Below are 17330 nucleotides of genomic sequence, written 5' to 3'. Positions count from 1 at the left end.
CGACACATGCCAGCCCCTTACATTTTCCAGAATGGCCCCGCAGGCCGGATCCAACCACAACATGGGCTGGATCCAGCCCACGGGCCTTGAGTTTGACACCCCTGACTTAGCACAATAGAAATGTCCTCATCTCAAAAGCTTTTTGCTCTGCCCCCTCGTGTCAAAACAACATTAACTACACTCTAATATTCCCTAATCACACTACTTAAAGACATTATTTCCTATGATATTCCACCACCCTTTCTGTTATCTTCTGTTGGATTTGAATTTCCATAGTTCCCAAACAGAATAACCATGATATTGGCGAAAGGTTACTGTCCATGTTTGTATCTTTCATCCATCAGATATTTCTCAGCAGATAGAGAAACAAATTATTTGTCTCCAAGAATAGTCCTCAAACTGATCTCTCACATTTTTTTAAAAAAAAATCACTATTTTCTGTGTGCTACAAAATGCGAGGAAAAATGTGAATCTATTCTCACCATACCCAAGTCTTCCAAGGATGTTTCACAGAAATCAAAAAGTTGTAATAAAGGGTTTTTAGCATAAGGCCTTTTATGTTTTAAGTCTTGGAATAAATTGGGGAGTAGATGGAGTACAGACAATAGAAGAGACTATAGCAAACGAAACCTGAATAGGCCAAATGAATATAGCACGTGTTGAAGAATGCTCCAGCAGTTGGACTACTCAATTCCATTCTCCTTTCCTTCGCTTTTTCATATTTTTTTCTCATGAGTTCCCATTCTATGGTAATTTAATAGAAATACAGACATTCCTCACTTTTGGTTAGGGATTTCCCATTATTTTTACACTTCTCTATTTCTTTTCGTTGACTATTTCTGCACTCTTTAGCCTATCTTTCTTTCCTTTGCTTCTTTCACTTTCTATTGGTTTGTGTTCGTTTTTATGTTCTCTCTAAATCTTTTAATAAAATTTATTAAGAAAATGGAAGCAGAGTGATAGAAGAATGAACTGCTCTACTGTTCTGTGTTGAAATCCAAGAGTCATTTTATGGGTTTGCTAGCATAAAAATGCAGGGTACCTTGTTCTGAGGCACAGGAATGGGGAGATGAGGTTTCTCGGCGTTCTTCAGCTTTGGATACAGCTGTTGTGTGAAATCTCCCAGCAGTTCTCTCAGCACCTGGGATACATGATGCAGCTGGATCCTTGGCATTTTGGAGATGGCGGCACGCTCCTTCTCTTCCAGCAACACCTTCTGCAGCTTCCCGTAGAAGACGCTGGAGGTTGCCATGTTTTCATAGAGGTAGAGTAAAGTATCCCAGGTAACAAATTCCTTCAATTGTATACCTTGCTCGAAAAACAGCTTCACAAACTCTGGCTTGTTTGCTATGAGGGCAGCTGCCATCATTGGGTGTAGATCAAAAGGCTGTTAAGCCAGGAAAACAACCAGAATGAGACAATATCAACACAAGTAAAATTGTTGTCCCCATGAAAGGGAGAAAAGGGAAAGGAATAAAAAGAGAAGTGCAAGGGTAGGGAGGATGCATGCATGACTCAGGTCAGCATCTGATAATGGCAGCTATAAGTCATTCCCTGCAGCAGAGAAAGCAAAAAAGCAAAAAACATAAGAGGAAGGAATTGGATACCCAATATTCAGGTATTCTCATTATCATTTAGCCCACATTTACTTCTCATCTCATCAACATGCATTCATATCCAAGCTGTACTGGTGCTGACAAAGCATAGTATTTTTGTCTACAGCAAAAATACTCTCTTAAAAACCTTTTGTTTGATGTAGAAACATAAAGGCCAAGACAACATCTAAGGACAATGTCTATAGCATGAGCAACCGTGTCCTATTTCAAGAAATAATTAATTATAGACAATTATCCAGTGTATTACGTTAGTACTAAGTACTAAGTGTGCATTACGTTAGTACTAAGACTGGCAAATAAATGTTTCAGGTTCAGTAAATAACTTGGTAAATCCATCATATAAGGGGATTGCATCTGTATATATGATGCTAAACTAAGGCTGATTTTCTTGTGGCTTGTTTAAAAAATTGTGATCAGAGTCTTGCCAATGAGCCAACTGACTTTAGGTTGCTACATCAATTTCTGGTTTGTTTCCTCCTAAAAGGATGTAGAAGAGGGGGGCAAAAGAATAAACCAGAATTGTGGGTTCTGATAGAACAAATCTTGATATTGTAAATCAGAATTCATTGACCAGAAAGAAGCAAGTCATAATTTCAAACTAGGCTTGATTCTTACGATGGATTCCCTTCTCACTAAATAAATTATAGCTTAATATTATATATAAATGTGGCCATCAGGACAATATACTGCAGATCATGTGCAGCAAAGATACACAGAGTGATTGCAGTGCAAGGAAAGTCTCAACTGACAAGCTTGCTGTCAAACCAAGCTTGGTCCTCTAATCTAATCTAGGTAGCAGAGGACATGCTCACTATTAGCATGTCACCAGAAATCTCCCCACCTTCCATTCATGATCTTCGGTGAAAATCTCACTCCTGGCAATATCCACTCTGTTCCATGCCACTGCAAGCTTCAGCTGATAGTCCCAGTTTTCATGGCCAAAGTGATCATGGCACCGGGAGGCTACAACAGAAGAAAAATCAAGAAAAGGTTTGGGCTGCAGCACAGTGTTGTTTACTGGGTTATTGTCAGGCTCCAAAAACCAAGGCATGTTTTGATTCTTCCAAGCAGATTTCTTTATTGTTCCACTCCTATAGTCATATACTTGCCAAACTAAACTACCATCCATGCAAAGTAGGGGTGTCAAACCGAAGGCCCAGGGGCCAGATCTGGCCCACAGGGTGCTTAGATCTGGCCCATGGGGTCACCCTGGAAACAGCAAAGGACTGGCCCATAGTGCCTCTGCCAGCGAAAATGGAGCTTGGGAACCCGTTTTCACTGGCAGAGTGCTTGGGCCACCACAGGTGCCCCCGACACAAGTGACATCGAGCTGGCCATGCCCCCCCCAGGTCAAACACAATCCTGATGTGGCCCTCAATGAAATCGAGTTTGACACCCCAATGTAAAGCATATATTCTGGGAACTTTTAGGGAGGAGCTATCTTCACCTTGTTTCTCTTACACGAACTGTCTGAGCTGAGTTGTCTCTTGCTCCTCTGGAATGCACTCCTTCCCTCCTGGGAATGCAGACTACATTCCATCACTTCTATTTACATAATTCCAGAATCCAATAGGAAACTTCAGGAAAATAGAAATACAGTATTTGTTTCGCAATGCAGATGTGCTCCAGGATCAAGATTTTCCTCTGGACAATGGTTCTGGGAATTTATCTCATATGTACAATACCTAATGCTGCTTTCCAAAAGTTTGTTCTAGGCAGAAAAAGACTTTCTACCATAAATGTATATCTAATGCTGCTATTAAGAAAGCATGTGTTCATGCTAATATATTTTTAATTATACATTTTATACACTGCTCAAAAAAATAAAGGGAACACAAGCAGAAGACATCTGAGATCTGAATGAATGAAATAGCCTTATTAAATACTTTGTTCGTTACATACAGTAGTTTTGTATTCCCTTTAGTTGTTTGAACAATGTATAAACTACTGTATGTAAAGAACAAAGTATTTAATAAGGCTATTTCATTCATTCAGATCTCGGATGTCTTCTGCTTGTGTTCCCTTTATTTTTTTGAACAGTATACAATCAAATAAATGAGCATTTCACAATTTTGTTCTGAAAATGTTGCAAATCAAATCTCTATTAGACATGAGAATAATGAGTAGTCTTAGGCAACCTGGCATGTTCTAATGTCTAAGTTCCCAGATAATAGTCCAAACAACATATTTGGAGAATTCCAGACTGCCAATTACAGTTAATAATCTACCAAACAAATAAAACATTTAGGCATTTCTGCTAAATCACCTTTTAGTTTTCTAAGTTTTATTCAACCTCTGGTTGAAATGTCACCATCAGAGTGTGATATTGGGCAACTGTTTTACCACTGCTTATTATAATAGGCAGAATTTTGGGTCATTCACACAAAAATAAATGAATAGCTATTTTGGCCTGCTTTCATAGAATTGGAAAAGAGCATTTAGGTCATTACAGTAAGTCCAACTCTCTGTTCAAAAAGAGCCCAGATTATGTATCTTAATTTAGTAATTGCTGTTCTCACCTTTGAGCATTGCTTGCAAAATGGCCACATCAATATCTTGCTGTCCATCCTTGCCTTCCCTGAAGATGGTCAGGAGCTGCTTGTTTCGTACAATATCCTGGATCTGAAAAGAAAGAAAATAATATACAATTCTAATAAACTGATCTGTCACAATTGTATTTAATGTGAGAATTAATTTTCAACTTTTTCACCTTTATACTGTCAAATAAGAATACTCCCCCTTGTTTTTCTTTTTAAACCCTGAAACTGATTCTCTGTTTCTCCTAACACATAATGAAAAATACAGCCCCTTCGGACTGAGGAAATATGAATATTTTCATACTTGTTATTTCAAGTATTTAAACACTTCATATACATAAAAGTGACAAAAGACACAATTGCTCTTTATAGGAGGCCAGTGTATCCTGAGCACGCAAGGCTGACAGAAGACCAGTTACCTAAAGCTACCAATAAGTGTGTAGGTGAGATAAGAGCCCGACAAGCTGAGTTTATGGTCAATATGCCATGCTGGTTACATTTATCTATTTGTTACCAACTCAAGACATTTGCTGCCAACTTGAGCTGTGCCAACTCAAGATATTTGAATCAGACCACAGATTTGGCTTCTGCCTTCAATGAAGGGAAGCCTTCTCCATGCAGGAGTAATCGCCTGGAGTTTGCTCTGTTAGTAAACAATGGAAGAGGTTGAAGCAAAGCAGAGACTGACTCAGAAGGGGAAAGAGCTATCCATTCTCTCTCCCTTTTTACTCTCTTTCTTTTTCCAGCACTCACTTTTCCACCTTTCTTTCTCCTAACAGAACAGGCTGCACTAGTACAACAGGCTGCTCTTATCTAAGACCTACATCAATGCAGGCTTCAATTGCTGCTTTCTTCTATCCTACTTCCATAGTGCTGTCACTACCTGAAAGGGCTCTTTTGTCAAATACACCCACTAGGATCAGTGCTATTTCACTTCTGATCAAATACAGGTTTCTAATATAGTAAGCTTTCCCTCAGGAATCATAGAAAGGTAACAGCCATTTTGAAAGGGTTCATAAAGGGGGATGTGATCTATGTATTCCCAATGTATATACTGTATATCATGCAAATATCAATAAGCGATTCACAAGTTCCCTATGATACAATATCAATAACATTTGAATAATGATTGGGATGGTCAAACTTACTTTTTTAGTCCATTCCACAATCTTGTTCTCTGTGAACAATTCATAGCTGTCCTTGAAAAATATACTCAATTTTTTCTGAATTAGGCAAATGCTTATTTTATGGCTGGGGAGATTAGACACTTGAGCAATGACATCAGCTACTCGACCAGAACCTTCCACAATCACACATGGTGTGCCATTGTTGATTGCATTATAGATTGTCTACAGAAAAAATAATTGGAATAAGTCAGCATTTGAGGTCATGTAATTTCATATTGCCAATGAATTAAGTGGCAATACCAATGTCAATACCCTTCTGGATGACCTTCAGTTTTTGCTATTTTCATTATTTGCAGCTCATTTGAATTGCTGAAAAAGAAAACTCTCCCAACCCATGTAGATTTCAGTGGAAGGTAAAACTAATTTTATAAAGCTGCAGCCACCAGCAAGCCTGCACACTATGGATTTATAAGGAATAAATTTTCAAGGTTAAATTTATTGTTTTGTTTGGGTAAAATTTGGAGTACAGTTTAGTATCAATAATGGAGTGCTTGATAATATTTATCAATTTCAGTAAAATATTGGGCAAAATATGATATTATTAATAGCAAGTTAATTCAATGTGGATTAGAAAGCATAATTATGTAGATACTGTACATTCAGTAACTGGGTCAAAAATCTTATTTCAAGAATTATAATTAATTAGTTAATGGTTTGTCATCTAACTGGAAGGAACATTTTTCTTGAACATTTTAAATTATTTGGATAAAGATTTGCACATGAGTCAAACTGGATGGAGTAGCTAGAAAACAAATTATGTTCAAAATGATTGTGTTGACTGTAATTCAGAAATGGGCTTTAAAAAGCAGTTATGTAATTTAACGAAACAAGTGCGAAGTTTTTTACTAACTAATCAAAAAATCAAATACACAAATATATATAGATAATAATACTTGCAATAGCAGAATGACTGCAAAAAGGGCAAATTCAACTTTAAGGTACTTCAGTCAACATATAGTGTTTTTAAATAAGGGAAATAATACTTCTACTTTATTCCCTAGTAGTTGATTAGATCCCATCTCTAGTTCTGTATCCATCTGGGCACAACTGTAAGGCACAGTTCTAAGGAACAAGAGCAAGGAAGGGCAATGAGGCTGATCAGAAAGCTAGCAAGTAATTCCTATGAGAAGAGACTGAAGGAATGGGGCATGTTTAGCTTTGAAGAGAAGATAGAGTTGAAATTTGACCATATTCTTCAAATCCACGAAATAGTATTACATAAAAGACATTAAATTATAGGAAAGCACATTTTAATGTAATGTTATATTAAAAAATTTTCTCTCTAACAAAGCGGAACTAATATTAAAAAGAGATAGTGGGCACTCTTTATTGGATATGTTCATATGGCGGCAAGGCAAAGACAACTGCCTGGAATATTTTAATTAGGATTTATATTCAGTTCAGAGTCATGGGGTTGAATGTCTAAATGACCCTCTTCCTTCTCTATGATTCTATAATCACCAATATTAGCATGACTGGCTTGTCATTGTCCCTTGTCTACAATGATTCCTCTTGTCCTTTTAGCTCATTGAGAACTCAACAGGATCTTAACTTGCTTTTATTTCTCTTGAGCAACTACCACCATTCAAAAACTTATACTACAACAAACTCCTAACTATCCTTCTCTTAGAATCTTTTTCCTGTGATATACTTTCTTAGGAATTAGCAAGAACTCTATACACCATTATTGCTTTCATAACCATCCTGTTATCCTGACAGCCTACTGAGTACAGAGTACTTACATCAAGAGTCCCAGGGCCACCCTCCAGCACTACACAAACAATAGGTATTTTAATGGCAACTCCTGTGGAAAAAGAAAATAAAAGGCTCAGTCAGTTGTCCATGTATTTGAGTGTCCTCTGATCCCGGTATTCATTTCAACTGGATATTATGATGCATACAAATATTGATCCAGATTGGCAGTTATGAAACTAAATAGTGTCAAGATTCTAAAAAAAAATAGATTAAAAAACAATAACGCACTAGTTATTTTATAGCACTGGCATAAAAATAAACCCAGTCTCAGGTTACTGAGAGTTGTAGGTCTTTAGTCTGTCTCTAGTAGTCAGTCCCTTTATTTTTTTAGAAAAAAAATAGCGTAAATACTAAGTTGATGAACAATAAAAACAGAAACCCAACTTATTTTATAAAATTGACAAATTATTTATTATTAACCCTTATCATTTAATTATGTTTCCGTAGCTACAAAGTTCCTAATAATTTGGCATCAGAATTAGTGAGTCTTCTCCAGATTGTGAAACTGAATGGAAGAAATTACATATTACAAGAGACACAGTATGAAGATACCATAATCTACTTCTCCAATAGCAGTACAGGTAGTTCTTGACTTACAGTCATTCATTTATTGACCAGTCAAAGTTCCAGCAGCAATGAAAAATGTGACTTACAACCAGTTTTTACACTTATGATTGTGACAGCATCCTTACAGTCACATAAACAAAATTTGGGCCGTTGGCATATATACAGTTGCATCATCCTGGGTCATGTGATAGACATTTGCAACCATCCCAACCATCTTTCAACAAAGTGGGGGAAGCCAGATTCACTTAATGACCATGTGATTCACTTAACAATTGCAATGGTTCTCTTAACAACCATGTCAAAAGAAGTTCTAACAACCGCCTTGCTTAGCAATGAAAATTCTGGTCTCAGTTGTGGTCATAAGTCAAGGACTGTCTGTACTGTCCTAATTATACCCTCTTACAACATTCCCAACTTGATATCCTCCAGATATGTTAAATTTTATTTGATAAAGTAATTAGTTATTCATCCTAAGATTCCAGATTTTTTGAGGACCTACATTTGTCATTTGAAATTAGCAAGATTTAAGTGGAGAATTCATCACTAGGAGTTGATCCAGATGCCATGATCAGCAATACAGTCTATGCAAAAATATTTTAATGTTCTTGGTGTATAACATTTTTACCAGCAACAAGCTGCCATTACCTTCTTTCACCTTGGTTTGCTCTGAAATGTATTTCTCAAGTTTGGTCCTCAAAGGGATCTCCACCCCATATTTCCCATGTGTTCCATCATCCACCAGAATGAAGTGTGAATGATTGCTATCCAGGCAAGAAAGGCTTCCTTGGGTTTCCTCATCCAAAATATATTCTGCAGGGAAGCTACCCTAAAAATAAACAGGTTGAAAAAACCCACACAAATTTATATATTTATTTATCAGATTTATATCCCATCTTCCAGCAGTAAAAAGTGGGGTATATACCATTCCCACCTCCTGCTTTTCCCCACAACTACTCTGTTTTTCTTTACTAAGAATGAGTGGCTGACCTAAAGTTATCCAGAAAGTATCAATGGCTGATGACAACCTGACATCTAGGTTTTCCTGATGCCAACCTAACACTTTACTTGCCACACCAACTGTCTCTCTTATCTGGGGTTCTATATTTGCGTGAGTTAGAATTTCCATACACAAATTTTCATTCCAATAACTCAGATAACTTTGTATCTCTTGTCCAACCATCTTCTGCAACAAGATGGTTGGATCCTTCTTCCTGTAGGAGAAGGGATAGCAGAAGAGAGGGTGAAAAGGGGAATCAAACTAGAATCCCTATGTATCCCTTGAGTGACATTGACCCTTATGTAACTCTAAGCAAGTGCTGACTGTTAGTTGAGAAGATTCTTGTACATAGGCTTTTAGCAATAAATCAATTTAATTGAACCTTCATGGTCTTTCATGCGTGACAGATCCTTTCTATCTCTTGTCCAACCATCTTCTGCAACAGCTTCTTTAACATATGGAAATTGTCTAACACTGCTGGATTAAGAGATACCCTCTTTAGGCAAGAGAACATCATCTCCATTAAAAGTGAATACTATTCCTTACATAAAAGTTCATATCATCTCTAGCCATATGAAGAAATTAGGTGAAGCATAGATCCAGCCTGCAGATAATCAAATTCATAATAAATGAAATGCTAAAAATCACAATGACATTTTTTCCAGTTTGTTTCATAGCTCTTACTTTTTGCCTTCTGGAATAGAATGTTTTTATTAAGACTAAGAATAAAAATGCCATCCAACTCTATAATGTTCTCTTCCTATATATGATAGGACACAGTGAGTCGACTATTATTGTGCTAACTGAGCTACATCCAAATAAAGTTCATAGGTACCAAAGATATAGAAACTCAGAGCCTAGCAGTATTTGCATCCCACCATTGTCTTTCTTCACATCCTTAATAGTATAAAGAAATACAAAGTTGTACAAGAGATGCTGATTTTTGCAATACTGTATTTATTATCTCTCATTTCAATCTACCTCCAACATCCTTTTCTCCAAGATAAATCCATATGGAGTTGTACTATGAATTACTAGTAATTCTTCTAATAGCATGGTCTGAAAATCCTTTTGGCTCACCGTGTGGCAGATGAGGCTATTACGGTTGTGTACTGTCCCCCAAGATGCAATGCCAATAGCGACAATTTCGCCTTTATAGGTGCTGCTCATAATAAAATCCTGTAGTGCTTCCCCTACTTGCTTCATCACACCAGTGTGAGAACCACCTGTGATGATCCAGGCACCTGTAGAACAAAGATCCCAAGTGTATAAAATAGACAAGATGCTTTATTTCTCTATTTTTTTCCTCTGGGCCATGAAGAAATATTTTATTTATTTTTTAAGCAGAATATGTGCCTAAGTTGTTTTAGGTTAGGTCGGCAATTTTTGACCCTCTGTTAAGTATTTTTTTTAAATTCTAAATTTAACTCCCAATTTGCACTTTAATTAATGATTGTATTTTGTGCGCTTTTATTTATGGTAGATTGCTTTGGGACCCCATCTGGGCTGAAAGCTAAAATAGTTTAGATAAAGAAATAAAACCTCAACATACCCTATTAGTTTTGGCCAGATATTGTTTTACCTGTTGTTTGTACCACTTTGGCAAGTCCCTGACGGAATATATTCTTCAGTCTCATCTTCATACTGAAATTTTTAGCTCCTCCTGTCACTGATATTAAGAGGTTGGGTATATCAAGCCCCCAGTACTGTGTAATCAACTGGTAAAGTGTTTTTGGAGAAGTGCTGGAAGAGACTCGCACATACTACAAAAAAGAAATAAAACATAGCAGGAATATATTATTATTTCAGATAGTGGTCATGACCCAATTATGCCCAGAACCATCTAAGACCCAAACTGAGCTATGTGGGATTTCTTATTCAAAATGACTTGAATCTTGTGAATCAATGCAATATTCCAAACAGATACTGCAGTGTATAAGGAATACTGATGCAATAGGAAACAAAAGAGGCAATCTTCTGAAAACTTTATAGAGAAATCTATTCTATGCTTGCCTGGTCTCCTCATCAGAGGCAACTCTTTACTTTCTACTTTCCCATTTCTCTGAGCAAGTCTAAATGAGGATATTTCATTCTAATGGGGTGACAGGGAGGTTATAGAACATGCTATTTAAAAATACAATCAAGGATATTCTAGTTGGGATATGCAGTGTTTTACTGTAGATTTAAGGGAAAGCAGTGAATTGGAACAAGCATTGGTGTGGACATAATATATTTCAGTAACTCTTTAAAACAGGGTGTTCAACCTTGGCAACTTTATGACCTGTGGACTTCAACTCCCAGAATTCTCCAGCCAGCATAAGCATGGCTGGCCGTGGAATTCTGGGAGTTGAAGTCTACAGCTGTTAAAGTTGCCAAGTTTGGACTCCTTTGCTTTAAAACAAAAGCATTTTTTCCTAGTTTTGTACTGCAACTACATGAGTCTGGAACAAAATGTGTCTGCTTTAAGGCATTGCCAAGAGGTGCTATGTGAATCTGAAGCACTACATACGAATCTGAAGCACTACATACATAGCCATAAATTCTAGGTAATAAATCCAGAAATGATACAAGATATCTGTGGTTTGGTCTTATAACTTCAGAAAAGTTGATAAGTACATAAAGTTCAATAATATATAAAATTTCAGAAAGCCAACTATAGGTAGTCCTCGACTTACAACAGTTCATTTAGTGACCATTTAAAGTTACAACAGCACTGAAAAAAAGTGACTTATAGCCATTTTTCACACTTACAACCACTGTAACATCTCCCTGGTCACATGATCAAAATTCACATGCTTGGCAACCGAGTCATATTTATGACAGTTAGAGAGGTCCGGGGGTCATGTGATCCCTTTTTGTGAACTTTTGACAAGCAAAGTCAATAGGGAAGCCAGATTCACTTAACAACCCTGTTATTGCAGTGACTCACTTAACAACTGTGCAGGAAAGGTCATAAAATGGGGCAAAAGTCACTTAACAAATATCAAGCTTAGCAACATAAATATTGTCAATTGTGGTCATAGGCCAGAGACTACTTCCTTGAGGATACACTTTCAATCACATGTTAACTCACCTTCCCAACTTTTTGCCCCAAGCCTGTAAAAGTAATGTCCCCAAAAGCATCTGTTGGCATTTCCTGGACATGCCTTCTGGGGTCCCATTCCTTCCCCTGGAACATGACAGGTTTTATGGCTTCCTCTAAGTGCTCTTCCTTGAGATAGCCACATTCACATGCCACTTTCCTGAACAAAAACAAAAGTAACTAAAAAATACATATTGAAAGTGCTATAGTGACATAAACCACATAAAAGAGACATGGAGGTTAGAATATAGAAGACTCCAATCACTAAAATAACCTTGAGCTGAATTCACTGCAGTATATAATACTGTGTTTATGTTGAATACAGTTATACAAGCACTCAGTGGTGGGATTCAAGTAATTTAACAACCGGTTCTCTGCCCTAATAATTTCTTCTAACAACCAGTTTGCCAAACTGTTCAGAAAGTTAGCAACCGGTTCTCCCAAAATAGTGCAAACTGGCTGAATCCCACCACTGCAAGCACTCCATGCCCACATGACAAATACAGACCTTGACAAATACGACATATTTTCAAGTGTGCAAACAGTTGCTATATTTGCAAGCACAATCAGCACAAAATAGATCGTTCAAATTATATATGAACAATTATGAATATGAATAATTATTTTGAAATATCCGATGTGCTTATATCAATTTTAATTAGACAGCAAGAATAAAAATAGCAAGTGGCAAGCTTGGTTGGGAATTCTGCAAGATGCCATTCAAAACATCAGATTATGGAAGATTAACTACTGGAGTTCTCTAAATTCCCAATCATTACAAAAGTAAACATCAGCACTGCTCAATATGCCTATACTAGGTTTATTTACTTGCATTTCAAGTGTTATTTGAATATTTTAGGCATATCAATTTATTTATACACATTAGAGACTTCTTTCTCACTTTTAAAAATAATACCAGATGATTTTTCTAAAATATTCCAGTGCTCCTTAGCCTTTTAATCATTTCCATTTGACTGAAAATAGTTTAGCATAATCCTTCATCATGTTTTTTTCTGAAATTAAATTCATTAACATCATTCCTTTGTAAAAAGAAACAATAAGCTTTTCTGTCAACATCAAAAATATCAAAAGGTGCCTCCAATTATGTGTTTTGTGGTAATTTTCCCCTTGCTGAAATATGGTTGGAATTGTCTGCAGTATCACAGCTTTCTAAGATAAAATGTTCCAAATTCCAGCCCTTACTCAGTCTAAACCTCCCTGATAATTCTGGTTGTCCTCTTTTGAACTTCTCCTAGTGATAAAGTTAATCAGAGTAGTTTTCTTACCCAGAATCTGACAACTGTGAACTTTCAATAAAATAAACACATTCTTTTTTCTGAATGTTTTCAGGGATCCATAAGCGGAGATTTTCCTGTGGAGAGAACAGGGAGCAAAAGATCAGTTCTTGCTTAGAAAGCATAAAATCATTTCCTTCCCAGGGCAAATTCATACTCTATGCATTAAACATTAGGGGTTTTTTGTGCTGCTTTTTGAGGAAAAACAATTCCAATATTACATGTGGTCAATTATTTGTTAAAAGATTAATAATTATCACATCTAAGGACAGCAACAAGCATACAAAGTATAAACTTTATATGGCTAACTACAATATCATTTTATACTCTAGTGGCAACAACAAATTTGAATGCCTCCCCTATTTTCTTTTTCTTTCCCATCCTTTTCAGGTTTAAGTTTGTAATTTCTACCTCATAATAGGTCAGCCCTAAAACAAATCATCATCTAGCTCTTCCTTTTTCTTGAACTTGCCTTTTCATTTATGCTGGGAGAGAAGTGAGCCCTGCGCTTGCTTCTACTGGAAGGGCTGATGCTTCTTCTGAAGTTGGAAACCATGGTGATATCATAGTAGCTTTCAAGGTCGAGAGGATAGCCTTCATCATGGTGGATCTTGTTCAGCTCCATTGGTATTCGCAGACCAGGCCCAGCCATGGCTATATTTGTTGGATCAATCATCAAAGTTGTTCAAGTACATTTGGAAGACAAATTCTTGAAACTACCATCGCAGACTTCATGGTCTGCAAATGTTGTATTGTGCCTAGATTTCATAAAACACCAAAAAGACATGTGTTTCTTTTTTCTTTTTTTTAATCCCCTGATTGAAGCCTCTCACAAAGATCTCATCTTTTAACTTGAGAATTTGGGATATATTTGCCATATTTTGTGTGTTCAGAGCATACTATTTTTTTAATGTTCCGTCAGGTCAACCTTGACCCCTAGTGATTATATGGATAAATCTCTGCAGTTTTGGCAATATTTGTGGAAGTAGTTTGCTAGCACCTTTACTAGACACATACATGGCTTCTTTGCCCAAGAGTGAACAGTCTCCTGGTTTCTAATTCTTAACCATTAGATCAATCTGACTCTGCTATAGAAAACTACAATAGCAATAGCACTTAGAATTATATATGCTTCACAATGCTTTACAGCCCTCTCTAAGCGGTTTTACAGAGTCAGCATATTTCCTCCAACAATCTGGGTCCTCATTTTACCAACTTCGGAAAGATAGAAGGCTGAGTTAACCTTGAGCCTGGTGAGATTTGAACTGCCAAATTGCAGGCAGCTGGCAGTCAGCAGAAATAGCCAGCAGTATTGCATTCTAACAACTGCACCACCACGACTCTATATAACAACATATATCTGTCACTAATATTTTTTGTATTTAGGTTGAATGGGTAGTCAGTGATTCTAAGACCAGAGAGAGTAGTAGTGTCATAAAAGTTCAATAATTAGTAGCTTCTAAGTCATCATGTGTGTGTTTTAGAAATAGATCATTAATTTGTGGAAGAAAAAGAAAAAACAAGTTCAAACTGAAGCTACATATTCATTAGCACACTAATACATGACCAAATGATGGTACTAAGGCAATTATTTTATTTGACCTCATTCTACTCTACACTATATTCTTATCTGGCTGACCAATATCTGAATAAATAGCCAAATTACACCAAAAAGATTGCCATGGAGTGTCAGGAAATGTATGAATGATTGTTATATTCTGATTAAGAAAGCCTGTCAACTTGAAACGTTACTCCAAATATTCAGCGTACATAAATACTGTATGTTTTGAAACCACTTCGAGCTACAGGAATAAATATCCTCTGCTTAAGCCATTAGAAGAAAAGAATAAGTTCATTGAACACATATTTCTCAAGATCTCTTCTGGACAGAGTGTATTTGGCACCCTCATTTATCAGAAAACTAAGCATCATATCAAATCTTTATTACAGTCATAGACTAGCATAAACTAAGCATAATTTTAGGCTCGTCATCAAGTTTCATTAAGCATTATGTTCTATTTTTTTATTACTATGTTCCCCTACAACTTAAATTCATTCAATACAATCAGGAGAGTCAACATTTGGATATTTAAATGATTGTAATTGTGCCTAGCCTCTTTCTGAAAGCTTCTTTTTAAAGGCATATCTCCTTATATTAGATAGGGTTGCCATTAATTCCTCGATATGGAAAACCCAAGGTAGATATCCAAAGCTAGTGGCATAATGGCAATAGACTTAGAAAAGTAAGTCATACACTGTAATTCATGAAGAAAATAGAAATACAAGTTTATTTCCAATAACATCTGCAGTAAGTCACAATGATGCCAAAATGAATCAGGTGCTTGTAGCAGCACACACAGGAGATGTCATTATATAAAACCCACTATTATATATTTACACTCCAAAATCTTGTGCAAGTACTGATGTCATGGTATCTGTATAATAACATCATCCCTCTCTTTGCAGATGTCCATGCTTGTTTCAAATCCAGAAGTAGTTCATATGTAACTTCAGTAAAATACCTCTTTCTTCAGCATTGATCAACTAAACCTCTTTTAGCAAAGACGTTTGTATAGCATGGATTCAATAGACATGGATTTCACAGAAGATAAAAACACTTTCAGTACAATTTTCAAAAAAACTTAACAGTTGGTGCTAAAATGCTATTTCAAGTAGTTACTAAATATAATATTTCACTTCAAAAATGTATTCCATCAAGAAATACATTCTCTCCCGCAGGGAAGGACCATTAGGCAGGTGTCAATGAAACAGCTTTTAAGAATTAGCACAGCAACATGTCAAAACACCAGTCAAAATAATATGCAACTTTGAAATATTACTCCAAAGTAACTAGGCCATTCAGTCCAATATTATTTGTTCTCATTGGCAATGATCTACAATAGCCGAGCACAACCTTTTCTCAGACAAAACACCCTTGGTTTTGGAGTTGGGTAATTATTCAGTAAATGGCAGGAACATACCAAAAGTGAAATTTTATTAAATTAAATACAATCTATGCTTGATTGCATAGTCAGCCATTGTTTAGATTTGGCATTTTTTAATTTACCTTTTATCTACAAGGACTTGGGAAAGCCAGAAATTGTTTGATGGAATTAAAGGAAATTGTCAGAAGATGTAAGTTGTTTCAAGTAAATCAGCCTTTTACAATTAATTGATGGTGATTTTGTCAACGTCATTCATGTTCAAGTAATGTTCCAGTTGTTTTGGGATGTTAGCAAAGGGGTCTATTACTATTAATACTATTTTTGCTTTCTTTACCACAGGCATTCTATTCGCAGGTCTTTACATTTTCTGATTTTCTCCAGTTCTTTCTCTTCTATTTGGTTGTCTCCAGGTACTGCAGGGTCCACTATGCAGACTTTTTTTTCTTTCAATTGTTAAGTCTGAGGTGTTTTTTTTTTTTATTTGATTTATATGCCGCCCTTCTCCGGAGACTCAGGGCGGCTTACAATGCGCTAAGCAATAGCCTTCATTCTTTTGTATATTTATACAAAGTCAGCTTATTGCCCCCACAACTGGGTCCTCAATTTACCTACCTTAGAAAGGATCGAAGGCTGAGTCAACCTTGAGCCTTGGCAAGATTTGAACCTGCAGTAATTGCAGGCAGCTGTTCTTAATAACAGGGTGCTTTAGACCACTGTACTACCAAGGCTCTTGGTTATGCGGCAAATTTTTGTCTTTCTGAATTCTAAACTCCCAGAGAACTCTAATTTCTTCATTTTCTATTATTTTGTCTATTTTGTGGTCCTAACAATTCTTGCTTGTAGGCAAAGGGTATTTCTTATCATATTTCACCATTGTTGCTACTTTATCATGCCATTGTTTGTAGTCAACCTGGGTGGTCGTCTTGCATCAGCTAACTAGGTGGTCCACTGTTTTTTCAGCTTCTTGGCAGAGCCAGTGTTTGTTGTCTATCACTGTCTTCCCATCAATTCTGGCTTTGTTTTTAAGACTTGGCCTTATGGAGCCAGAATTAGCTTCCCCCCCCCTCCTTTTTCTGCTTTTAGAAATTTCCAAGTCTTATTAAGTGCTTTGCCTGTCTTTTTTTTTTTTTTAATGTACTGGCCATGTAATTCTTTCCCATCCCTTTCGCTATGTCTCTTTTCTATTCTTCATTTAATCTTTTTGTTGTAGGAGAGTTTATTATTATTGTTTGTTTAAATTTACTGATCACCCACCTCCAGTGGATTTGGGGTGGCATACAGAACTAGCAGAAACATTAAACAGCTAAAAACAATTACAGTGATTATTATAAAAGGACGGACAAATTAAA

At 36.4% G+C, this 17330-nt stretch overlaps 1 protein-coding gene across 1 annotated transcript in view; it reads right to left on the bottom strand.

Annotated features, from left to right (window-relative positions):
* TRPM2 (transient receptor potential cation channel subfamily M member 2) overlaps positions 1-17330 on the bottom strand; it is a 48039-nt gene that overhangs the window by 27950 nt on the left and 2759 nt on the right. The window contains exons 2-12 of the mRNA XM_060683096.2: positions 13509-13794; positions 13028-13113; positions 11733-11901; positions 10242-10422; positions 9740-9903; positions 8308-8488; positions 7083-7144; positions 5302-5502; positions 4136-4238; positions 2458-2579; positions 1043-1387 (exon numbers count right to left, since the gene is read on the bottom strand). Coding sequence (XP_060539079.2) covers positions 1043-1387; positions 2458-2579; positions 4136-4238; positions 5302-5502; positions 7083-7144; positions 8308-8488; positions 9740-9903; positions 10242-10422; positions 11733-11901; positions 13028-13113; positions 13509-13712 — 1818 coding nt within the window. The 5' untranslated portion in view covers positions 13713-13794. The remainder of the gene's footprint in view (positions 1-1042; positions 1388-2457; positions 2580-4135; positions 4239-5301; positions 5503-7082; positions 7145-8307; positions 8489-9739; positions 9904-10241; positions 10423-11732; positions 11902-13027; positions 13114-13508; positions 13795-17330) is intronic.

Source organism: Pantherophis guttatus, chromosome 6 (assembly GCF_059756535.1).
Source record: "Pantherophis guttatus breed Tessera chromosome 6, ASM5975653v1, whole genome shotgun sequence".
Lineage (NCBI taxonomy): Eukaryota > Metazoa > Chordata > Lepidosauria > Squamata > Colubridae > Pantherophis > Pantherophis guttatus.
The sequence above is the reverse complement of the archived record's forward strand: the minus strand, read 5'-3'. Positions and strand labels throughout refer to the sequence as shown.